This window comes from Xenopus tropicalis, chromosome 3 (assembly GCF_000004195.4).
Source record: "Xenopus tropicalis strain Nigerian chromosome 3, UCB_Xtro_10.0, whole genome shotgun sequence".
Lineage (NCBI taxonomy): Eukaryota > Metazoa > Chordata > Amphibia > Anura > Pipidae > Xenopus > Xenopus tropicalis.
In genome coordinates this window covers 110,895,071-110,921,478 of record NC_030679.2, presented here as the reverse complement: position 1 = coordinate 110,921,478, position 26,408 = coordinate 110,895,071, and the positions used below count along the sequence as shown (strand labels likewise).

Genomic DNA, 26,408 nt, shown 5'->3' with positions numbered 1-26,408 from the left:
TCAAATTTTAGGTTTCGATTTTTTCCCATTTTATTCTACCTTATCAGTTTTGTCTGACAGTTGCATAGTAGTTGTCAGGAATCTCTGGCAGACCAGACAGCAGATGACTGTGTTCTTCAAGTCCGTCCCAAAATTATTTTTAAATGACAATTTTAACAGCAATCGGCAGAAAACTGCAGCACTGTGTTTATAAATCGCTGAAAAATAGATCTGTTCCCATATGAAAAAAGTATTAATATTAATATATATATATAAAAAGGTTTTTTTAAAAAAATTATGTTTTACACCAGACAAAACAATTGGTGCATGCATTACAGTTTTGTACATTGTTATAATAATTTTAAATTAAATAATTAGCTTTTGGAATTAATTATTTCTGGGATTGCAGTGCATTTACTTAATTAATGTGAACGGGCAGCAGGGCTTTAAAAATACACTATTTTACACCAGTGTTTTTTTTTGTATGAAATACTCTTCATGTTGCTTTTCTAGCTTAATTGCTTTTAATGGTGAAAGTTGAATGCAAGAATGGTTTTGGAACAGGGTTAAACGCATTTTCTGTATTATCCCCAGAGGAGATATTGGTAATACAAATAGTGACAGAATATTTCTGTACCTAAATCCATTGCATGTCTTTCAATAAGATGTTTTGTGTTCAGATTTCCATAGATAGTATTCACAGTCAGTGTCCCAAGGTCTCATTAGGGTGCATCTATTCTGACACTCAGTATCTAAAAGTAGTATCCCAGGGATGTCAGTGATATCCAACAGTTCTCTCCTGCAGGTATCTGTATGTGAAATTTGTCAGCCCACTTGGCAAGTGCTATATTTGGTTCTCCAGGGTGCGTCTGGCTTGCTGTTTATTTGTTTTACATCAACCTGTTGCATTTTCCCAGTTAAATACTTGTCACCTGCCTTGTACAGCTCTAACAGTCTACTTTAAAAAGAAAATTCAGCCTGCTGTGTATTTCATTAAGCAGACCTTTTAGAGGTTTAAAAAGGAACCACTTGAATGGCAAATTACAGACAGTAAATCACCATGAATACTGCTACCCGTCAAACCTCATTAGGTGGAATTGTTGTGCTGCTCTACTGGAGTAATGCAAAGAAAATGGCAAATTGGAAGAAAAGTTTGAATGCGGTTAAAGGAGAGGAAAGCAGCTACATCACTGTGACGGTACAGGACACAGGTGTGATCTGTCAGTGTTCCCTGACTGCACTGCTGATGCTCGGTGATTGGTATTGATGTGGTCACTTGAATGACAGTACAAAGTATAAAGTCATATTTTTAGCACAAGGGAATCATGACAGATTTTGGCTCTTGTAGAGAACAAAGTATCAGGATCTATCAAGGGCTGGAAGACTTTGGCAGTAAAATCTCTTTAATTCCTTGCATTTCTAGAGAAATATCCTTATACGAAAATGACAAGATTATAAAGTGAAAGTAGTTGAATGCTACATAATGGAACATCTTGCTAGTGTGCCCCTTGTACGAGGGCAAAAGGCTGTAAGTTATGGTGGGAAAGCACAACTGCAAAGTGCAAGTTTTATAATAATGTTATTCAAAAATGTATGTGCCCCACTCATGAGAGTGTACCCATTCTGTGCACCGTGCTCAATTGCACATGGACACTAATGAACCCCTGAAGTAAGGCAGCCTAGACCTGTTGATAACTCCTGGGTTCCCCTAGTGTTTTGTATCCATGGACACAACTGACTTGCACCTAGAAAACTCTACATTTTAGAAATTATGTAATCCCAACTACTAGAACGGCCATCACATCTTGTGCTGGATTTAACAAAACTGAGCCCATAAAGTGCTTAAAAACACAAGTTGTAGCAGACATGATGTAGTATCACCCACAATAATGATGGAATTCTGGAGAAGAATAACACTGCATTGTTGTGAAAAAATGGACCCCACATAAACTAAAGAGTACTTAATATTTACTGAACTATAGTTATTGAACTAGTGAAAGCAAACATCTCATTGGTTGCATAAGGGCAACATGAATATGAATACGGCTAGAATTGCCATATTTTATTTGCTGAACTTATTGAACTATCTTTATAGTAGTAATGTTTCTGGCTTTTAAAGTTGTTGCAGAAGCCCCATCTTTGATTTTGTTACAAGAGTCAGTGACACTGCACATGCTCAGTGGGCTCTGAGCAGCTGCTGAAAAGCTAAGCTTAGGGGATGATGCAAATTATCAAGCAGAAAATTAGGTTTGTCTGTCAAATAAGCTGATGCTGCAGGGCTGATTATTAAAGTTTGGTGCCCAATGCACTGGTTACAGAGCTGCCAGGTACTAATAATCTGAATTAATTACTTATTAACCTTATCACAACCTTATTCTGTGATATTTATTTTCTACATACTGTATCTTCCAGTAATGTACAACATTTCTGCCCTACTTCTTTAGTTAAAAGAAAAGGAAAGGTCGAATCACTGGGGGGGGGGGGGTAATAAAATTTTAGGCACCCCCAGTGATTGTATCTGTAACTGATACTGCAGGCTGGTGCTCAGAAAATGTGATCCTCTTCCATCTTCTTTCTTCATTCTGGCTGCACATGTGCATTAGAGTGAAAAGCCAAATTAAAAGTCAACCTTTTTACTCTACTGTGCATATGCGGGCCCTTGGATCACTAAGAAACAAGAAGAAAGGAAGAGGATCACTTGTCTGCATGTACCCCATGTTGGTGCCATTTTCTGCCAACTGGAGCACCAGCCCGGGGTATCACCCTACAGTGATTTTAACTATCCTTCCCCGTTAAGCTTTAGTTCTCCTTTAATAAACAAAGCCAGTTATGTTTGATTATTTTTTATTTGTGTCTTTGTGTATAAAAATGTATTTTGTTTATCTCCTGCTATAATACTTTCTAAATGACACCTTGTCCTCAAACCAGGACAAAAAGAGGGTTAAGCAATGACAAGGGAAATGATCTCAGATGTTTGTTTTCAAGACATGACCAGTCTCTCACATAATATGTGGTTCTGTATATGGCCCCGGCCCATTTATGCACAGAATATCTGGTTGAATGCAGTAAAAATATTAACATCTGGTTGTTGTGGTAATTCTGTCTCTCTATACAAACACATGAAAAGTATAGCACTGGTTACATGTTGTTTCCCTGACGCCATTCCTCTCTAAAATGTATTACACATAAGCTCAAGGCATAGCATTTAAAATACATTAGATGTATGATGAATGGATAAATGGGATTGTACAGAGATCTCTTTATTATGAACATTCGGCTTTCTCCTGTTTTGTTGCATATCATTTGCTTCATCGGGGGAATGAATATTGATGACCTATGAATATTTCTGGCAAACACGAATGTTCTATGCAGCTGGGTTTTCATAACATTTGCCAAGAGATTTTCCTTAGTGCCTGCTTGACAGAGCCGCCTTTGATCACCTCTAATACTGAAGCAAGACGTTAAAAAGGAATCATATGGTCTAGTGGACAGAGAAAGCCTGCTTCACTGAGAGCTGTATAGAATAAGAACAGAAATCTGCTTTGCTTTTAGAACTCAGTATTTAGCCTTTGTGTTACAGTGCAATTAATTGAAAATAAAATAAATGGAAGTAAAATTGTTATCCCTTTTTTTGATTTTTAAGTGGCACTGTTGAATGGCCTTACATGATATGTACCAGTAACATGTTTTATAAATACTCTACCTGAGCTCTGCTAAAAATACGGTTCATGTACAGTTTTCTAGCACTAAAATAGGTTTAACTAAAATGACTGTATCTATTGTGTATATAATCATAAAGGAGCAATTAAAATTGCAGACAACACTGACTTCTATAATGTGTATGTGAAACCTGAAGTACAATATGCATTATACATGCTTTGCCTGCTTTGACCTTGCGAAAGAATTTCGTACAACATTTTGGCATATATAACTGTTTACACGTAAACTAGCCTTTGGGTACATTATGGGTAAATTATGTGCTTTTATGACAGCCATTCCTGCTCGAAATGTTAGTGTAGGAGCTGTGTGGGAGGCACAGCGTATGGTAAAATAAGTATTTTCTGAAGCAGCAACAGCTTTTTATTTGGCTGTTCTGATTAATAATGTGCAATTAGGCGGATAAAGTAAGAGCCTTGTGCAATTACTTGGAGGAGCTGCTTAAACTTACTGTACATCTGTCCTCAACTGGAACACGGCTATAATATAATCAGAAGTACCTGAGAATGGAACCAGGCTGTGCTTTTCCTTGTGCCTGTTTAATTAAAGATTTCCATTCACGCTCATACTTCTCTGTCAGCAATCAACACCAGAATGGGGATGTGCAGATCCCTTGTCTTATGGTAGGCATTAATAAACAGAGGCACTAATGGAAAAGCTAGTCATTAAATAGATAATGCAATGCACAAATATAAGTGAATGCTAAACACTGTCTGTCTATATAAAAATGTCCCAATGTAATCTTCCTTTCACAGATTGGGACACAGGGTTGGGTTGATTTGTTTTGGAACTTAAAGCTTGATTTTGCATGGCTCAAAATATTGTTTTTCCCTATAGGAAAGTATGTGTGTGTGTGTGCACGCATGTGCATGTGGGGGGGTAACCATGAGGCACTGGGATGCACCTATCCATTGTTTGGTATAGTATGTTTACTGCTTATTTTTGAATTGTTTGTTTAATTTTGAGCCAATAAATGGTTTGTTTGTTTCACTGAAATACTTGTTACTTGATTGTATACTGCTTCAGGACCTACCCGTGGGATATAACTTATAGATTCTCTTTCTCAATCCACCATTAATATTAATTTGCATTGACTCCTTTCCCACTCACTTAGGCTTACAATGAGTTAAAACAAGACTTTCCTACATTAGATAAGGACTCCTGGGAGGGAGGCACACAGAAACCCCACCAATACCTGATACCTGCCAGGGATAGATTGATTCAGTGTTTGCATCAGACATAGCATCACATATACAGTACATCACCCCCTGTCCCATGCCTAAGTCACATAAGTCAATCAACCCTAATTACCATAAATGTAGAGTATAAAGTTATACATACATACATACATACATACATAGAACCCACTTTCCCTTATTTTCTCCAGCCTTCATATATCTCACTTTTGGAACAGTGTTATGGGGTATCACTTTTGAAACAGTGCTATGGGGTATCACTTTTGAAACAGTGTTATGGGGTATCACTTTTGAAACAGTGTTATGGGGTATCACTTTTGAAACAGTGTTATGGGGTATCACTTTTGGAACAGTGTTATGGTGTATGTCCAAGACAAAAGGGGCTTTCATAAAATATTGTCACCAGAAGTCTGCCTACTTGGGGTTGCTGATGAAGTTCTCCACACAACCAGCAGAGATAATAATTAACTGGAGATACACAGGCTGGTTTTAGCTGCCCATATCGGTTCTTTAGACAAATTCGGCAGCTTATCTATCCATGTATGGACACAAATGATGGGCCTCCCTGACCAACATCTGGCCTGAATCAGCCAGATCTCGATTGGGCAGGATTGATTTTCCTGTTGGATCAGGGACCACATTGGCTCGTTGATGTGGCCCCGAACTAACAGCACCTATACCTGCCAATCGAATTCGATCTTTTGGCCCTAGGGAAGATCCACTCGCTTGCCAACCTAGCCAAGTGAGCGGATCTTATTGTGTATGGCCAGTTTTACTGCCTTTCACTGGACAGCTGGTTGAGTTTAACAAGGACTAGTCTTCATCTTATTAATTTAATATATACTGTATGTCCAGGGACTACCCTAACTAGAAATACCACCAAAAGGATCCTTAGAAATTTAACAAAAAAGGGAGCATTGGAAAGAAAAACACTTTATGCCGTGTTTGTTAATAACCTGAACAGTGACAGAACCAAACAAATATGTCTAGTATTTGGTCTTTCCAATAGAACAGAACAGGGTTTTATCTAAAGATTACTTTAAGTACAGTTAGTAAAAAAAAACGAATTCATGACAAACCATTTTCCTGTACTTTCAGCTTTCCTGTACATCTTCATTCGCATTAAATCAAACTAATTTCAGTGATGCAGTGTGTATGACTTATTCCCCAACATGCATGATTTATAACAGCAATGCAAATTATTTCTAGTATAAATGTATATGATTTGGTAAGATTTATTAGCACAAGGCAGAAAACTGCAAAGGTCTGCTTGTGCCAGTAAGGTTAAGTTAAATGATCTGTGACAAATTCAGTTAATAATAAAGCTTTTAAAAAGATGAAGACACATTTTTTTTTTTTTTGAAGGACCAAATTCATCATTCGTTTACAAAAGTCAAACTTCTCCAGTCAAGCCTCTCCAGTTTGCCTTGGTGAGGGGAGGGAATAAAATCCTTCTTGACTCCAGGGGTAAAACAGCTTTGGGGAGAACATTCAACTTCACAGCTCTCATTATAAAAAAAAACCCTTTCAGCATCTTAAAGGGCACCTATTAATCCAAATTTGCTTCCCCCAACAGAGGTATGGGCTAATAGAGGCAGCACTACAGTTGGGGGAAACAGTTTTTTTTCTTTTAAAAGCCCCTACAGTGTTAGGCTGCCCACACCAGGAGGGAGCTCCCGGTTTGGGCTGCCATGTTGTGGCACTCACATGTGCATAATGAACATGTGCCACAGCCGTATTAGCCCACACCTTTAGTGGGGGAAGCAAATTTAGGGTGATAGGTGCCCTTTAAGATGAAACCTTCATTCTTCTAATCTGAATGGATGCCCTCATGTCCATTGGAATGAACTTCTGGGGAAGTGCATAGTTATATATTCTATACTTTTGTTATCATATTCCTTATTAAATGCCTCTTTTGCCTTTCCATTTTTCCATACAGTGACAACTTAGCCAGCCTCCCTCATAACCGAGATGCTCCATACTCTTTATCAGCATAATTGTTCCTCTACTCCATTAATATACATTTCTAATAACTCAGTAACTTATAGCACTGAGTTACATAGTCCTACTTTACACTGCTTGCTGCATTAATAAATTCCAGTACAATACTGTAAGTAGAACCCAAACCATCACAATGGTACCTGTTGCCTAGAATAGCCAATCCAATGCACTGGACTTTCCCAAGGAAGAAGTTTTCCTGTCTTAAAAAAATGTTTTACTGGCAGGGAACATATACAATGCTCAAACAATGTCTACACATCTACATGTTATGTGGAAATTTTTTGAAATGCTATAAAAAAAGACTCCTAACTAGCCTTGACTTTAGGGCAATTAATCCTTGGGCAGAAAAACTTACATTGCAGTTGGCCAATCGAAAGATATGCAAAAATATGTTTGCACTTAGATCCGTTTTTTAAATATACAACTAATGTTTTCATAACTGAGGTGCAAAACTACTGTGACCATTGACATGTTGTGTCAGAGCAGCATGCAAGCCTAACAGACTTTTTAATACATAACTATAAACTCTATAATGAATGCTATATTTTACATGTTCATAAGGGGGGTAATATTATAAAAGGTGCCAATGTAATCCTTAAATGTAAAACAATAATAGATAAAATAAAATGTTTGCTTTCCAACAGCAGACCAGTATAAGCTACCCTTCTGACTATGAAGTACTAGAACTAAAACACATTTACTGGTCATAACATTACCCATTTTATATTTTATTTATAAAGACTGTCACAGTTCTACAGTTCTTTAAGATGATATAAAATAACAAAAATACATAGATTGCAATACAAATGACAACTTTATGCAGATAAAGGGAAATTAAGTCTGCATCCTGCCCTATATTTTATTAATAAATAAACCACAAGCATACGTATCCTTTCGAAAGCAGTGCATACAGCAGCCTTTGGCGCTAGAAATTTCAACTTGATGTAACTCTACAGTCCCTTTATACAATAAGATAAGATCTTTCAGAGTGTTCAGATGTTTTATATTGTGTACTCAGGACTTATGGCACCTGTATGTTATAATGTTATTAATGCAAATGTAATGCCCTGAAAATGCCCTGAACCTGCCCAACCAAATCTGGGCATTTATGACCAAGTTTAAGACTTAGGGGCAGATTTATCAAAATGTGAGTTTTGAGCTTAAAACATAAAAACTCACCCATCTTCTATTCATTCCTATGGGATTTTTAGGAGCAAATTTATCAAATGGTGAACTCTCACTTTCACCCATTGATAAATACACTTCTAAAAATCCCATAGGAATGAATAGAATGTGGGTGAGTTTTTATGTTTTTAAGCTCTAAACTCACTTTTTGATAAATCTGCCCCTAAGTCTTAAAGTTGGTCATAAAGGCCCAGATTTGGTTGGGCAGGTTAGTAGATTTTTTTCATACTGCCAAAACATCTGTCCAAGAATGGACAGTTGGAGGACCACAAATTAAGGATTAACGGTCCTGACAGAAAATGTCTTTCGATTGAAAGGAAGTAAAGAGGGGCCACAGTGCTGGTACTTTTCACTTTTTTTGCTGTTGCAAATGTTCAGATGGTTGGCCTAAATGAATACAAATATATAACCTCTCTGCAGTTTCAGGCCATTGTGTTTGATTCTGAGCTTTTAGAAAGACCATCACTTCACAATGGAACTGCTTTCACATAAGCTATTGTTTCTCCTAGTGTAACTGGAGGAGTCATGACTCCAGTGAGCCAGACTTGGATATTTACTATTAAGTGTTGTTTTCATATCTACCGCTAGGTTATAGGAGCATTTTATGCAATACAGGTGTCAGGGATCTGTTAGTCTGATAGATTGCTTAGAGGCTAACATCACTCCATCTTGCTGTGCAGCAAGTCAAATGGCTAAAGGCTTCTGGGAAACTAAAAACATAGCTAGCCCCAGGTCAAATTTCAAAATAAAATATAAATAATCTGTGAAAAATGGATTTTATTGCAGGATTCTGCTGGAGGAGTGCTAATAATTGATGCATTTTTTAAATGTGTTTTCCTGTGACAGAATCCCTTTAATTATTTAAACCAGGAAAACCAGGGGTGACTAATGTGCCAAAATTAGCCCATTTAGTAATTTCGATTCTTCTACCTGATTATTTTTTCATTAAGGAAATTATGCTACAATTGTGTGTTTGGTACCAATATTGTAGAAATCTGCAGAATATTTGTATTGACTGTCTTTATACGAGATAATCCAACCAAATAGATACCAGTCGGGCCCTAGTATTATTGCCAAATAAAATAAAGACAAACCTTGCTTAGATAATATATACACCGCAAAATGTACTACTAAAGCCGGAATACATTGAAAACTTAGACCAAACAACCTTACTCCCGAATACCATGTAAGCCATTAGTCTGCTACATCTGTTTTTTGTTACATTCCATTTTGTAAGCAGCAATGCAGCATTTGCTAAAAGGCAGTAACCCATAGCAACTTGAGTGACTTTTTTTTGCCAGATGTAGGTAGAACAGTGTATGCAACAATTTGCCACATGTTAATGGCCTGCATGTTTGTATGCAAGACAAGATGCCACTCACAAAGAAAAAACTGACACAACCATTAATTGGTTAATATAGACAATTAAAATTTGCTTTACAATTCAACAAACCTCTTGCTTTCAAGCTGTTTAAATTGTCTGCCATACTCTACAGTATATTAGGGGTCCTGAACCTTTCTTACTCATGAGCCAAAGACTTGGAGAGCAACACAAGCACCATAAAAGTTCATGGAGGAGCCAAATAAGGGCTACGATTGCCTATTAGGCAGCCTCTATGCACACTATCAGCTTACAGGAGGCTTTATTTGGTAGTAAATCTTGTTTTTATTCAACTAAAACTTGCCCCCAAGTCAGGAATTCAAAAATAACTACCTGGTTTGGGGGCACTGAGAGCAACATCCAAGGGGTTGGTGAGCAACATGTTGCCCCCGAGCCACTGGTTGGGGATCAGTACTCTATATGCTATAGCTAATATAATTATATAGCCTGACATGCACTTTGTAGATGAATATTCATAGTGGCATGAAGGCAGAAATAAGACAGGAAATAAAATTAGAAAATATTGCTACTTGTTGGGATTGGGCATACCATTATTTAAAGGGAAAGTAACACTAACATTTTTTGAGTATTTAAAATACTAAGTGGTTTGCAGGATAGGGCAGTTATTGGGGCAGGGTAGAATAGCTTTTTTACTTAAAAAAATTTAGCGTTACATTTCCTTTAAGTGAAAAATAGAATATTGCCTACATAATTTGATTTGCATAACTACTGGTTAAAAAGTTTTCTACCATGAATATTGTGCTTAAATGTTATGTTTGCCATCTATTTTGTTACCAATTTTTTTAAATTCAAATAAACTAGAAATGTTTATTAAACAATTCTCATATAAAAAAAAATGTGATTGAATTAAACTATAAATAAAAAAAAACTTAAATCAATCAATTTCACATTCTACTCTTCATTTTAAATAGGTTTACAAACTCTCAAAAATGGAAACATTTAATAAAACAAAAAAAGCATACATTTTGGCTAGGAAAACTTTCTTTGACTTCTACATGAACTCACAAACTTTTAGATGTTGAAATGGTACACTCGAGTTTGTCAATATTTTTGCGCTTATTAATTATCAAACATTTAAGTTTTGTAAATCACATTTTCAATTTGGGTGGTTTAGTGGAAAATAACTGAATGACAGAAAATATTCAAATTTAATTAGTGATAAATTCCCCCCTAACAATCCAATGACATAATAGATTGCTGCACCCTAGAAATTGACTTCAGAGTGAGCCATGATTCGCCTGTACTAAATGAACTTCCTTTACATACATATATGCAATGTCATGTGACCATCCTTTTTAAATGTTAATGTTCACCATAGTCAAGTTGTTTTTGATCTAAGATGACTAGCTTTTTGAAGAAGTCATCTTTATAAAGTCATTAGGGGGTCATTTATCAACACTGGGTAATTTTGTCTGTGGGCAGTAACCCATGGCAACCAATCAAATTGTTTCATATATTGTTTTACCTGCAGCTGGCTGAAAAAAGGCAATCACTAATTGGTTGCTCTGGGTTACTGCCCTCAGGCAAATTTCTTAAATGATCCCCTACTGACTGGGGGTCACTAATCCATGGGTTACTCTCTAGGTGCAAACTTGCACATGCAAAACCAATCAGATGTTACCTTTCCTTCCTCTAGCTGGCTAAAAAATATTAATTATGGATGGGTTGCTATGGGTAACTAAATTTCCCCATTGTTTATAAATGAACATCATTTTCTGTCCATGTCCAATAATATTTGAAAAAAAGATTTTAACTTGAACAGTGCTCAGTGGGCCAAAAACTGAGAGCTGGTCTGGGTTTCATACTATGGCCAGTTGGTTTTTTTTAGCATAAAAATATATAGATATTTTAATAGATTGCAAATCTCAAAAAAAAAAATTTTTAAACAATACAGCTTATTAAAAAAAAAAATACAAATTAAAATATTTTCACCTGTTCTTTTTGTTCATTACTCTGGCTTTTTTGCTTTACAATGGGATTTCTTTCATAAATAATGACGTCTATCATACAAATACATTTGAAACATGTTGTCATGGGGTAATATGTTAAATTAAGAACAACAAATTACAGTCCCTGACTAAAATGGTATGTGCATATATTTGTTTCATTTTTTAAAAAAAAATATAGCAATGTAGATATATAATGATTGATTCCTCTAACATTTTTATTATGGGTGACTAAGATCTTGACAAGGTATGATGCTTTGGTTCCACTAGCATCATTAACTACATTTTCTTTGAATACATTTCTACTCCTGATGTCAATGAATTTCCAAAATGTTTGCAGTCATACATAATTAAAAAAGGCATTTTTTTCTAGCAATATTTGCTGAAAGAGTTACAAAACTGGAGTAATGTGTTCGTAACTCATAACAATCAATCATAAATCACCTAGTGGGAAGTAAAAAACTGCTGTGGGATAGTGATGAGCAAATTTTTTTGGCAGGCATGGATCCACAGTGAGTTTCCACATTTCGCTATTGGCAAATTGTTTTGCAAAACTTTAGCGAAAATTAGCCGCAAAAAAATTTGTTGTGCATCAAAAAAAGAAATTAGCCGCAAAAAAATTTGTTGTGCATCAAAAAAAGTCCCTGGCCCGTCAAAATAGGCACAAACAGTTGTGCAAAAACACATTTTGTAAATTTTTCACAGTTTTGTGAACTTTTTGCCAAAACGGGACAGATTCGATCATCACTACTGTGGGATGCAGTTATAAACTACATGTTGTTAGTTTAGGTAAGTTTGAGAAAAGGCTACAACAATTCCTAACTGACAATTCCTAACTTCCTAATCAGTTGAACCAAAGAAGGCGCTTCGATGAATGATAAAACACTTTCAAAATGACTAAGCAAGACCAGTTGCTTTAGACATATCACTCCATTACAAAGGCATATAAAGTATCAATAGGCACTTCTAAATCCTGGTAAAGAACATATACTACATGTTTATGCTTAACTTTAGATGATGTGAAGTTATTGAATAGTTTAAAAGATAAATGGCAGCCACCATGCATGGTGGCCGTCGATAATATTTTCCATTTTGATATATTGCATTTCCATCCAGAATAAACAACTAGACTACAACCTTGCAACAGAAAGGGTCTATTGATATATTGATTGATTGATTGATTGATTGATTGATAGAAAAAGTGTGTATATTCATGGATGTTTTTTTACAATATTTATAATATCTAAAATATATACAACAAAATGCCCCCCCCTGAATCAGTAGTGTTAGGAGTGATTTTGAGACGAGATTAAATCAACAGCTTAAAAACCTTCAGCTAAACAAATTGCATATTTCAAATTCATAAAATCTGTTGCATGAAAAACTTTACTCAAATCAAAGAGAAAAAAAACTAACTAATGTAGGGTTGTGTGCATTTCACTAAATTTTCACTTTGAAAATATTTGTCTGACATTTTTTTACATTTTATTTTGGCATAATAATGCTTATGTTAAAAATTCAAGGAAACAAAATACAATTTCCAAAACTTCTTCTTTTTATTATGAGGGATCATTTACCACTGGTAGGAGCAATTGCTAGCAAAATTTGACCCACTAATGTAGCAATTGTGTGTACCTGTGCACCCATCAAGGTGTAAAATACTCAAGTGTCTATTGTACCTAATGCCTGCTTTGTATTCATTTCCCTAAATTACTTCCCCTTTAATGATATGTATCTATATGCAGTTATGTAGATAAAACTATTTGGCACCACATTAAATATTGCAAAGGTATCTCCAAAATAATATTCTGCTAATACTCTTTATTTGAATGTTATCTACCTATATAAAATTCTATATAATAATAGGCCTCAATTTTTGCATTCCTCCCTTTGCATTGAAATTAGGAAATACAGTATAAACTTTTATTTATTTTTTTTAACATGCATTTTTTTCTTCTGGATGTTCATTTTGAGAAAATATTTGCAGCTTCATTTTGAAAAAATATATATTTAAAAATATATATTTATTTCACAAAAATTACTCAACAGCATATCTAAATTGTCATGGTCTAATATATCTTAAATAAGAATGGTTTGAATTGTATCAACATTTGTTGGAGAAGGAGTGCATAACAGAATTAACTTTCTAAACATATACAGTATTTAAGTCATGTGTTCAAAATAGAAGAAAATGTGTAACTACATCGTTAAAAAAGGCAATTAAGAGTTTCTGCTGATCATTAAAATACGATATGTACTGAATTATGATATGTACTGGATAATTCTCAGATTATTGTTGTCATTGCACACACACAAATAAACACAATGGACAGGTTCAACCAATATCACACTGTTGCCTAGGGGCTTTGGCACATAGAACTTTTTAAACCACCTCTACTTAGACAAATGTGTCATAGCCATAAACCATAGAGGGAAGGCAGCTTTAATGTCATATAGCTTACTTGTCATATTTGTAAGAAATAGAATGAGTATAGAGGGCTGATTTACTTACCCACGAACGGGTCGAATGGAGTCCGATTGCGTTTTTTTCGTAATGATCGGTATTTTGCGATTTTTTCGTATGTTTTGCGATTTTTTCGGATTCTTTACGAATTTTTCGTTACCAATACGATTTTTGCGTAAAAACGCGAGTTTTCGTATCCATTACGAAAGTTGCGTAAAAAGTTGCGCATTTTTCGTAGCGTTAAAACTTACGCGAAAAATGCGCAACTTTTCGCGTAAGTTTTAACGCTACGAAAAATGCGCAACTTTTCGCGTAGGTTTTAACGCTACGAAAAATGCGCAACTTTTTACGCAACTTTCGTAATGGATACGAAAAACTCGTGTTTTTACGCAAAAATCGTATTGGTAACGAAAAATTCGTAAAGAATCCGAAAAAATCGCAAAACATACGAAAAAGTCGCAAAATGTTCGTTTTCAAGTCGGAACTTTTCCAATTCGGGTCGGATTCGTGGGTTAGTAAATCAGCCCCTAGGTGTCACCCTTAATTGAATTACTATGACTAATGGCCACTGCGTGTAACAAGTATGCTAAATGTGCCTGACATTTGGACCAATTTGATTCAAAATATTCTAATTATAGATATTAAATGTAAAATATATTTGTATACAGGAATTATATTTTTAAAGGAACAGTAACACCAAAAAATGAAAGAATATAAAAGTCATTACTATATAATATAATTCTGCCCTGCACTGGTACAACTGATGAGTTCCCCCCAGAAAGACTACTACAGTTTATATAAACAAAGCTCCTGCGTAGCCACAGGGGCAGCCATTCAAAGGAGAAAAGGCGCAGGTTTCTTAGCAGATAACAGATAAAACACCATTATATTCTACAGAGCTTATCTGTTATCTGCTATGCAACCTGTGCCTTTTCTCCTTTTTTCCAGCTTGAATGGCTGCCCCATTGCTACACAGCAGCTTTGTTTATATAAACTATAGTAGCGTTTCTGTAGCAAACACACCAGTTTTAAAAGACCAGTGCAATAGTACATTACATTTTAATTACTTTTTCAACTTTTGGTGTTCCTTTTAGCTAACATCAATCATTCATCATGAGTGATATGTTGTCGTATTGTATTTGATGTTTTTTTTCTCAAATCTATTTTTTGTTCATTTTTAACGTATGCACCCATTTCCACATAAACTATAGTGTCTTTGACTGGACAGGACCCTTAACAAAAAAAAAAATAGAAAATGAAAGAAATGTGGACGCACAAAGGATTTGTAAAACATTTCATTGAAAAATAATTACAAGTTCTCCTATTAAAAAAAGTAATATTCATATCTTTTTCTTCTTGAACTTATATCTCCAGAAGCTAGGATGATTTTTCTTGCCAGTCTTCGCTGTTTGCTGACTTTGCAAGCCTTATAAATCCCTGCATTATGACATCTCTTTAGAATGCCATGGAAAAAGGTGATGGCATCATTGATATGTGATGTGAAGTCACAGGTTCACAAAGAGAAATCAAACACAAATTCCAAACAGGGATAACACAACTATAATGTCTGTTTAACAAATACAACTAGCTTTTTTTTTTTTGTTGGTTTTTAGGATTGCACATTTTGAGTCTGTTGCCTTTTTTAGATAAGTTTGTTGCTTCTGCTGCTGTTGATGTGCCATTTGTGGGTACATTAAAGGCAGTAGCTACTTGATTTAGAGCAAATCTTAACTTGTGACAGAAGGACATTTCTGTTCTATAGCAAGTTTACAACTGAGTCTTGTCAAAGCAACCTTGGTCCAAAAGAGTTCTGTGTCTCTCTTCATATTTCGAGAGAACAGCCTAATTTGGCACTAAAACAGGGAACATTAGAAGCTTAAAAGACGTGGCGTCCTTTGCTGAAATAAACACCGACGTCGTGTACATAAATGCCTTGGTTAAGTGGTTTGGGATGTCCGGGAAGGCTTATTGTGTTCAACATATATTCTCTGAAACCTATAAAAAAAGAAGAAACATAGCCAAAATAAAGAAAAGAAAAACAAAAATAGAAAATATTTTTCTTTAAAAAAAAGCAAATTAATATTGATTTAACAAAATGATACGTTAAGGTAAATATTTGAAAACAATAATTCAGTCAATGCAAAAGATACACGAGAAGCAATTGATTTTGTTTAGCACTGTAAACATGCAAAAACTGACTTTGCTGCTAAACTGGAATTTCTTATTTGTAAAGAAATTAAAGAAAAAAAAAAAAAGAAAAAGAAGAAAGATAGCTCAATTTCCTGCTACCTTCTATTGAAAATGTTTTATTGCTTGTTATCTCAAGTGGATGAAGGGCAGCAGATTATTAAAGAAAAAAAAATGTTACAAAAAAAGAAAAAAAAAACAAGAATCAAAGAAGAAAAAATGAGTATAAGTGTTCAAATATTAATAATTATATATTTTATAAATATTTTTTCTATACATTTTAATATATATAGATTAAAAAAACATGGCATAAATGTAACATTCAATATATTTTGAAAAAATTATTTTGCCTTTGTATTTTTTATTTTTTTGTGTTTTTTTTAAATTAAGTGTTAATAGGAGAAAAAAGGATTGAGCACACTGTTCATGCAAAGTGGAACCATGCAGTAACATCACATCATTTTGCAAGCATACATAAAACAAACCGGACATTTTAATTAGTATAGGGGTGCATACAAATATTTTCTATGTGTTTGTTTTCCCTGCAGTATGACTGGGGAAGCAGTATTGCTGCTACAAACAAATAAAAATTGGGTAGCAAACATTTCAAATGTTTTAAAAGGGTCCTATAACTCATGTTATTTGTTATTCTTTCCTACAATACACTTACAATTTGTAATCTTGCTAATATATACATGTGCCTTCTTTAATTTTTTCAATAATTGAGGCGGTGCAGCAGGTGTATTCAATAATAATTCGTAACAAAAAACAAAAAAGGAGAAGAAAGGAAATTATTGATAGTATTTCAGTGATTTGGAACCAGGGCTGGAACTAGAGGTAGGAAAAAGAGGCAGCTGCCTAGGGTGCAACGGTGGGGTGGTGATAGGTAGGTCCCTCTTTTGCCTACCCCTAGGCTGGGGTAGTGATGAGCGAATTTTTTCACCAGGCATGGATTCGTAGCGAATTTCCACATTTTGCCATTTTTGACAGAGTAAACAAAAGTTGTGCTGGCGTCAATTTTTTGGCGAACTGAAACGGGACAGATTCGCTCATCACTGGTCACAACATTCACCCCACTAGTTCCAATGTCAGTACACATACACACACTTGCACAGGTGGAGGGGCAGTGTAGGGGGCCAGGTTGCCTAGGGTGTCTGGCTGCCCTGGCCCACCTCTGTTTAGAATGTGTGTTTTGAGGAACGGTGATCATCTGTGTTAACTATGCAAATGTACCAATTTACGTTGATGTAAATTTTAGCGAGTTGAGAATTTTCTGGCGAAAAATAAGCTTGCAAATATTTCTGCTATAAAATATTCTTGTTTTATGGCGTTTATTATGGCAATTTTTAATGGCAAATATATAGGCAGATATGCTTCTTCAAAACTTGATCAACTTTATTGAACTTTACACCCTGTCAATAAAATAGAAATAAAAAACAAAGAACTTCATAAAACTTTATAAACTTGATTGATTCGGCTTACACTCTCGCTCTATATATATATAATATATAAAATAACATATACAATATTTTTTCTGTCTCTTATTCATGTCAGCAATGGCTACAGAAACAAGAAAGAATGATGGGTAAAAAAAAATAGTGTGCTATGGGATATTTCCTGTCCCCTTGAGAATTTTCAGGCGAAAAAACAGTTTAACGTAACTACATAGGTAGCGAACTTTCTGGCGAATGTGATAACCATTTAGTAAACTGGCGTTAACATATTTGACGTTAATTTTGTCTATAAAATGTGCAACTAATTTTAAAACACTTTACTAAATGGATGCCCAGGTCTTTATCTAGGTCACTGCAAATTATTGCAATTTAAAATAAATAACATCAATAAAATAGTCTACTTGTGAAACTAATTATTATTATATTATTATTATTATTATTATTAATATACCAATATGTTACTCTGAACTTTACAGTGTTTACTTATCATTTACATGAGCCAGTGAAGCTTACAATATATTATCTCTACCAACACAGACAAAAGTTGATTTAATCAGAAGCCAATTAAACAGCCGATATATTATTGAACCATAGGAGAAACCCAAATATATGCAGAACAAACAAATTCACTGCAGATAGTGACCTTGATTTTCCTTATTCTAATATAATTTACCCTTCTTAGCAAATGTTTCCTGCAAGACCAGCATTTTTCTTGAGAGTGGTGATTTAAAGACTTTATTGCATAAAACTTTCTTCAAAACCAGCCTTCATACTTCTGTTTAATATGCAAGCAGTCAGAAAGACTGCATACTGATCAACTAGGAACTCTACATGTGAACAACTTTAGCTGCATTATAAATTCCATTTTGCTGGGCAAAGCAGTGCATAGTTGCAGCTGCACTATTCTAAGGGCAAAGCATTTATAAAGGTGTGTAGTTATTCAGAATGTTACTCATATTCATTGAATTTATATTGTATAACTATAGTTTCAGCCCAAATTACTATCGTGCTATATTATACATATTCAGTATATTAATTTGATGTGCATGATTGAGGCATCTAATTATTTTTAAGCTATACCTCTGCTTTTTAAGAAATTGATGCTGTTCATCACTGCAGCTTGTAATTATCATGGTGTTATATCCCTGCTATTCAGAATAATAATGCTGTGTGTTACTTATATTGTTGCTATTCAGCATAATAATGCTGTGTGTTACTTATATTGTTGCTATTTAGTATAATAATGCTTCACTGCAGCTTTTAAGTACAGTGGAGCTATACCTCTGCTATTTAGCACATTAATAGTATTTGTATAACTTCAGTTCCTGCTTAATATGGTCTCTGCTATATAGTATACAGTTAATACTATGTGCATCACAACAGGTCCCGCTAACTATGGTGCTATTTTGCTCCTATTTAATCAATAACATGTCCTTCCATAAAACATGGTTCGGTAATGTTCTTATGCAGTTTTTGTATTAAAATGGTTGTTGTAATAGTTGTAAAATTATATTTTACCCTTACTGTTTTAAATGTATTCACTTAGGAAAAAATGTAAAACCATTACCCCCCAAGTGGTAATAGGAATAGGAGCTTCTTTTAAGAACTTTTAATCTAATTTAATTACAGCAAGTGTTGCAAAGCAGCAATAAAGGAGGTAAAAATAGAAAATGAGGAAATGATTGTTTCAAATGAAAAGACTAATACCATAATATATTTTAAATATACCCATAGTTAAAAAAAAAGAATAGAAGTGTGACTTCACTAATGGATGGACATTTTTTGGTTTTAGGTAACTCTGAAAAAACAAATGTGCTTAATGAGTTATTTTTTTGTGTATAGTTGAATTTAAAGCTACGGGGCCTAGTCTGAAAGTAAATGGTTTAGCTCAAGGTGTCAATGGGTGACATAGGATATAGTATAATAAATGTAAACAAGGGCCCAAGGCCTGATGGGATACATCCTGTGGATACATAAAAAGCTTAGTTTGGTTTTAGCCAGGCCACTTTTTCTGATTTTCTCAGACTCCCTTTTATCTGGTATGGTGCCAATAGAGTGGAGAGAAACTTATACAGTTCAAGTATTTAAAAATAGATTTTGCTATCCACCTGGTAATTAAATTATTATAAGTCTGACATTTGTTGTGGGCAAGCTATTTGAAGGTTTGTTAGGGGATCACATGTGAACATGTTCTAGAGCAGGGGTCCCCAACCTTACTTATGAGCTACTGTCAAATGTAAAAGACATTTGGCATGGCATTTTCCAAAATAAACATGAAACCCAAATAGTTAAAAAAAAATCTATACTTATATGATGCTATTAAGATGAATTTAAATAATCTGCAGTAGTGCATGTGAAGTAAACACAATATTTTCACCATCACAAGGTAACAGTACATTATGTATAAATAATAATTGTCATTGCTTGCTCTTTAATGAACTACAGTTTAACCTCCAGGCTGTATGTATGTTAGGGTTTTAAAGTTCAAAATAGTATGAAATGGCTCTTGCTCCTGCTAAATATCCACTTATCACAAAATGCTTTGAAATGAATTAAAAATTATAAACACTAAGACACTTAGGGGCTGATTTACTAAGACACGATTTCGAATCCGAATTGGAAAAATTCCGTTTGGAAACGAACATTTTGCGACTTTTTCGTATTTTTTTGCGATTTTTTTGGCGTCTTTACGATTTTTGCGTAAAAACGCGAGTTTTTCGGCGTCTTTACGATTTTTGCGTAAAAACGTGAGTTTTTCGGCGTCTCTACGAAAGTTGCGCAAAGTCGCGATTTTTTTGTAGCGTTAACACTTGCGCGCAAAGTCGCGCCTTTTTCGTAGCGTTAAAACTTAAAAGGCGCAACATTTCGCGCAAGTTTTACCGCTACGAAAAACTCGCGTTTTTACGCAAAAATCGTAAAGACGCCGAAAAAATCGCGCTTTTACTCAAAAATCGTAAAGACGCCGAAAAAATCGCAAAAATTACCGATCATTACGAAAAAAAACGCAATCGGACGCATTCGGCCCGTTCGTGGGTTAGTAAATGTGCCCCTTAGGGGCAGATTTATCAAATCATGAGTTCTAATCTTGAATGGGAAAAATTCGGATAGGAAACGAAAATTTCTGAAGATCACAAATATCACGAAAATGCTTACGAAAAAATCGTATTAGTCACGAAATTTTCGTACCGTACAATTGTTAACATCGGTAAAACCTTTTCCGATTTTTTCGTGCAAGCATACGAAAAAGTTGTGCGGCGTACAACAAAATTGTGCGGACGCCTGAAAAATTCGCAGAAAATACACTCTGAGCGTTCGTGCCTTTGTAAATGTGCCCCACTATCTACTTTACTCCGATACATGCTCATTAAAGCCCATGTGTTGCAATAATATGGTGCTTTTCAAGTGTGGGCATGTGCAAAATACAGGAAGCACTGACTGGGGGAGTCCTGCTGTTGAGCTGCCCTTTTCTGTTGAGCTTGCACATTGCCTAGGCATGGTGGTTGGATACTGGACAATAAGTTGTCAGCATCTGCATAAATCACATGAAAGCTGATAGCCTCGCAAAATTAAAATCACTATGAATGTGATATGGATGGTACTTAAGTGGCCCTTCAAAAACATCCTCTTCTGTATTTGCCATTTATAATCACCATTGTCAATCAATACATAATTAAATTTGTATTTGAATTCTTTGATTTTTAATTGAATCTTGCCAAACACATGGCAGTGCACTTCTAATTAATTATACCAGCAAAAAATGTATCCAAAAGAAAATGAATGCTATCATTCAACTTGTGCTGTTGGGATTCTATTGGGAAGTCTGATTAGCCCTTTTGAACAAGATAACATGCCTATAAATTAGTAGCAATGAAATATAGTCTAATCTGACTGGGTTAGTATTGGTTATTTATCTCTATCATCTTCATACATTTTAGCTTATTACTGTAAGGCACAGGACTGAACAATATAGTGCTGCTATATCAGTAAAAGGGTTCGCTTTCCTTGAAATCAAAGCTTTAAAACTGATTTTAAAAAAATTGCAAGGAACATTATACAATTGCATTGTACAAATATTTTTTCAATAAAGTTAACTTTGTTTTTTTCCCCCACTCATTCTTTTCCCTCACTCAACTAGAAGTGACATATAATTGTTTGTTTACTAATCTCTTATGAAGTTTTGACTCCAATAGAGTAAGATTTTATACTTACAGAACAGAACACATTGCCAGTTTTTGAAAGATCCTGATGATAATGCAAAGATGTCTACAACAGATAATTTAAATTAAACTATAGTACAGGTATGGGACCTGTTATCCAGAATGCTCAGGACCTGGGGTTTTCTGGATAAGGGATATTTCCGTAATTTGGATCTCCATACCTTAACTCTACTAAAAATCATATAAACATTAAATAAACCCAATAGGATTGTTTTGCCCCCAATAAGGGGTAATTATATCTTAGTTGGGATCAAGTACAAGGTACTGTTTTTTTATTACAGAGGAACAGGAAATAATTTAGAATTATTTGCTTATAATGGAGTTTATGGGAGAGGGTCTTTCTGTAATTCGGAACTTTCTGGATAATGGGTTTCCGGATAAAGGATCCCATACCTGTACATCACACTTCAAAATCGACATTCACTCAAGGAATTGGATAAATAGAAAGCGTGCAATGGTAACTGATGATATACTGTAAAATAAAGACATTCTAGGGAAGATTTTTTTTAATGAACAAAACAGGTTGATCCTTTTGTCAGGGTTACATGCATTGGTTTATAGAGCTGTTATGTTTTCCTATTGTTACAAAAGAATGATAGATGCTAAATTTTCATGTTAAACAAATTAAATGGCTACTATATCTCCAATACCGGAGGTACATATAATACTCTATGCTATTTCTTTGCAATGTAACTAATCTGAAATAATGGCAGGACAAGCGGTGCATAGTCCAAAGCAAAATAAAACATTGGTAGCAGTACAAGCGTATTGTAATGGAGTTTATGATGGTAGTTTTGAAGGACTTTGGTTTCAGACAGTTTTATCTTCTGAATGTCTGTTCCAATTCTCTTCTCCCGGCTATATCGCACAACTGATTATTAGAGTAGAAAAGTTATGTCCACAATAAAATAGCTACAGAAACTGGCTGGTGATTGCTGCTATAAGAGAAAGCCTGTTTCATCCTGGTTGATCCTAGGCATTTTGAGCATTTGGATACAAAGTCTTATTAACCTTTTTTCATTCCCATAATACATATAAAAGGAAGAGCATAAAAGGTACTACTCTGCATTGAAAAATAATTGCTTTTATTATATTCAGAAGCAGTTTAATGGCTGCATATAATTTGTAGGGTAAAACAAAAACTAAGAAGGCTTTTTTTGTGTATAAATGGAATGGTTACGTATAAGGCAGAGAAAACAAAATATTCATAATAACGTATAAGATTAAATTCATTAAATTTAAATTGAGTACTTGTGCTGACTCTCAGAAATCCACTAGATTGACACTGAAAGCAATAACACATAAATCTGTGATTAAAACATTTACAAAGACTAAGAGGAAAATTTATGCTTTACAAAACTGGAATTTGTGCAATACATCTATATTGAGGAGATACTATGGACTGTTCTTATATACTTTTCATACTTAAAAATTATGATTTAATTATTTGCAGGTTGGGAGAAGGGTTAGAGCAGGGGTGCCCAAGAGGTAGATCGCGGTCTACCAGTAGATCACTGCCATCTTAACACTTCCTTTGTGCCCCAACATAACAGAGCTTTTGACTGAAGCCATACTGCTGTGTTGACTCTTTTATAATGTTTTGTGAGCATTAACTGTGAATTTGACACTATATTTATATATATATTTCTATGTGTATTTAGGAATTAAACATCAACTATTTTTATTAAAGTAGATCTCATGATGGAGGCCAGGTGGGAAGAGTAGATCACAGGGTGACAAACTCTGGGTCCCCCTGGGTTAGAGACTTGTGTAATGTTTGTATTTATGTTAAATGTGCTCAGTTACATATACTGTAGATATTTTTTATAAGGAGTAAGGTACTGTCTACAAGTCTACGATTATTACTCTTGGGATCTTTCCACTACCATAAATTGAATTTAGGGTTCAATTATAGGTAAAATAGAAACAAAGGATAGCACACATTGATGTATATTATTAAGGTACTTGCATACTCCTCCTGCACTCCCACGTTTGCCAGTGTGTTCATCCTGTCTCTTCTGATGAATGGTGTGCAACAGCTCTTACTGATGCTGGGAAAGCCTGGAGCTATTGCTTATCTGGACCTGGCATTGGCTCCAGGGTTCCCACAGCGAGTCATGTCAGAAGGAGAATCGGATGCAAGCACTGTTTTAAACATGCTCTTTGGAAGTGACACAACCCCCACCACTAGTAGCAAAGTGTTGTACAGTGTTAGCCATAGTTCATAAAAAGAAAACAAAAATAAGAATTCAATATTATAATGATTAATATGCTTATTTGATGTATTTCATTGCCCTTTTGTCTAGCTACAACCAACACACTAAGGGGCACATTTATCAAAGTGCAAATTAGTCTGAATGGAAAAATAAATCGTATTTTTTCTGACTTTTAGAACTGTATGTATTTTGTACTTTGCAACAATTTGTCTGACAAAAACGTTGCAACGAGTACGAAAGTTTCAGATTCTTTCAAGCTCAGTATTGTGACTTTCCTTTGGCCAGGTTGGAGCTGCAGAGTGCCATTGAGCCCTATGGGAGACTTTCCTTGGGCCAGGTTGGAGCTGCAGAGTGCCATTGAGCCCTATGGGAGACTTTCCTTGGGCCAGGTTGGAGCTGCAGAGTGCCATTGAGCCCTATGGGAGACTTTCCTTGGGCCAGGTTGGAGCTGCAGAGTGCCATTGAGTCCTATGGGAGGCTTTCCTTGGGCCAGGTTGGAGCTGCAGAGTGCCATTGAGCCCTATGGGAGACTTTCCTTGGGCCAGGTTGGAGCAGCAGAGTGCCATTGAGCCCTATGGAAGACTTTCCTTGGGCCAGGTTGGAGCTGCAGAGTGCCATTGAGCCCTATGGGAGACTTTCCTTGGGTCAGGTTGGAGCTGCAGAGTGCCATTGAGCCCTATGGGAGACTTTCCTTGGGCCGGGTTGGAGCTGCAGAGTGCCATTGAGCCCTATGGGAGACTTTCCTTGGGCCAGGTTGGAGCTGCAGAGTGCCATTGAGCCCTATGGGAGACTTTCCTTGGGCCAGGTTGGAGCTGCAGAGTGCCATTGAGCCCTATGGGAGACTTTCCTTGGGCCAGGTTGGAGCTGCAGAGTGCCATTGAGCCCTATGGGAGACTTTCCTTGGGCCAGGTTGGAGCTGCAGAGTGCCATTGAGCCCTATGGGAGACTTTCCTTGGGCCAGGTTGGAGCTGCAGAGTGCCATTGAGCCCTGTGGGAGACTTTCCTTGGGCCAGGTTGGAGCAGCAGAGTGCCATTGAGCCCTATGGGAGACTATCCTTGGGCCGGGTTGGAGCTGCAGAGTGCCATTGAGCCCTATGGGAGACTATCCTTGGGCCGGGTTGGAGCTGCAGAGTGCCATTGAGCCCTATGGGAGACTTTCCTTGGGCCAGGTTGGAGCTGCAGAGTGCCATTGAGCCCTATGGGAGACTTTCCTTGGGCCAGGTTGGAGCTGCAGAGTGCCATTGAGCCCTATGGGAGACTTTCCTTGGGCCGGGTTGGAGCTGCAGAGTGCCATTGATTCCTATGGGAGGCTTCCAAAATCATGCACAGAAGGTTCAAAGTCAGAAAGTTTTTCGCACCTTTTATGATCGTTCGGATACAAAAATTTCGGAACTTTCTGATCGTACCACAATATTTTCATATGACCATGATACGATCCAAAATTTTCGTATTTGATACAATTTTTTCTTAAGCGTACTTTTTTTCGAAATTCGGACTTTGATAAATCAGTCCCTTATGCTTTGATTCACTAACAAATTTAACCTGATCTAAGTGGCTTATTGCAGTATTATCAGAAATTTGCAATGCAATACTAGCAATGCATAAGGAAATAAGTTAAGTTGATTAAACATATTCAGATTTCTAAAAGACTGGTCTAATAAATCCCTTTTGCTTTTTATAAATATGTTTTTATATATCCAGTTTTCATAAAAAATACTGTAAACGTATGGAATTCAATTATCCAGAAACCCGTTATCCAGAAGCCCAAAATTATGAGAACATCCTCTCCCACAGACTCCATTTTAATCACGTTTTGATGATTTCCCTTTTCTCTGTAATAATAACACAGTACTAAGATATAATTAATCATTATTGGAGGCAAAACTATTTATTTTAGACCTTTAAGACCCGTAAACATTCAAATGGAAAAAGTGTCAGGGAGCAACACAAGCATGAAAATGGTTACTGATGTTGCCAATAAGAGCAATATTTTTGACATTATACTTCGTTTTTATGCAACCAAAACTTGCCTCCTAAGAAATTAAAAAATGAGCACCTGCTTTGAGGAAACTGGGAGCAACATCCAAAGGGTTGTTGAGCAACAAATTGCTTATGAGCCACTGGTTGGGAATCACTGATTTTTTCAACCAAAACTTGCCACCAAGGCAGGAATTGAAAAATAACTACCTGGTTTGGGGGCACTGAGAGCAACATCCAAGGGATTGGGGAGCAACATTGGTTGGGGATCACTGCACTAGAGAATAGGTTTCATTTATTATGGATCCACAACTACATTAGAAAAAGTCATGCAGTAATTCTGTTTTAAAATAGCTTCTGCAATGGCTTGTGCTTTTTATAAGACAAGACTCCAGATGCCAGGTGGTTCCACTTTAGAATATACCTAAATATACCTGTAATTTTAAACAGATTCTATACCTTTCTGG

The 26,408-nt window shown here is 35.7% G+C and overlaps 1 protein-coding gene across 4 annotated transcripts in view; it reads right to left on the bottom strand.

The window, feature by feature from the left end:
• The window catches only part of ntrk3 (neurotrophic receptor tyrosine kinase 3), a 347,933-nt gene that overhangs the window by 57,863 nt on the left and 263,662 nt on the right, over positions 1-26,408 (bottom strand). The window contains exon 13 of one of the 4 annotated variants that reach the window (XM_012959558.3): positions 15,170-15,885. The exons of the other annotated variants lie outside the window; for them this stretch is intronic. Within the exon in view, the coding sequence (XP_012815012.1) occupies positions 15,767-15,885 (119 nt within the window). The 3' untranslated portion in view covers positions 15,170-15,766. Of the gene's footprint in view, positions 1-15,169; positions 15,886-26,408 lie in introns of those variants that run through there. 4 annotated transcript variants of the gene reach the window in all.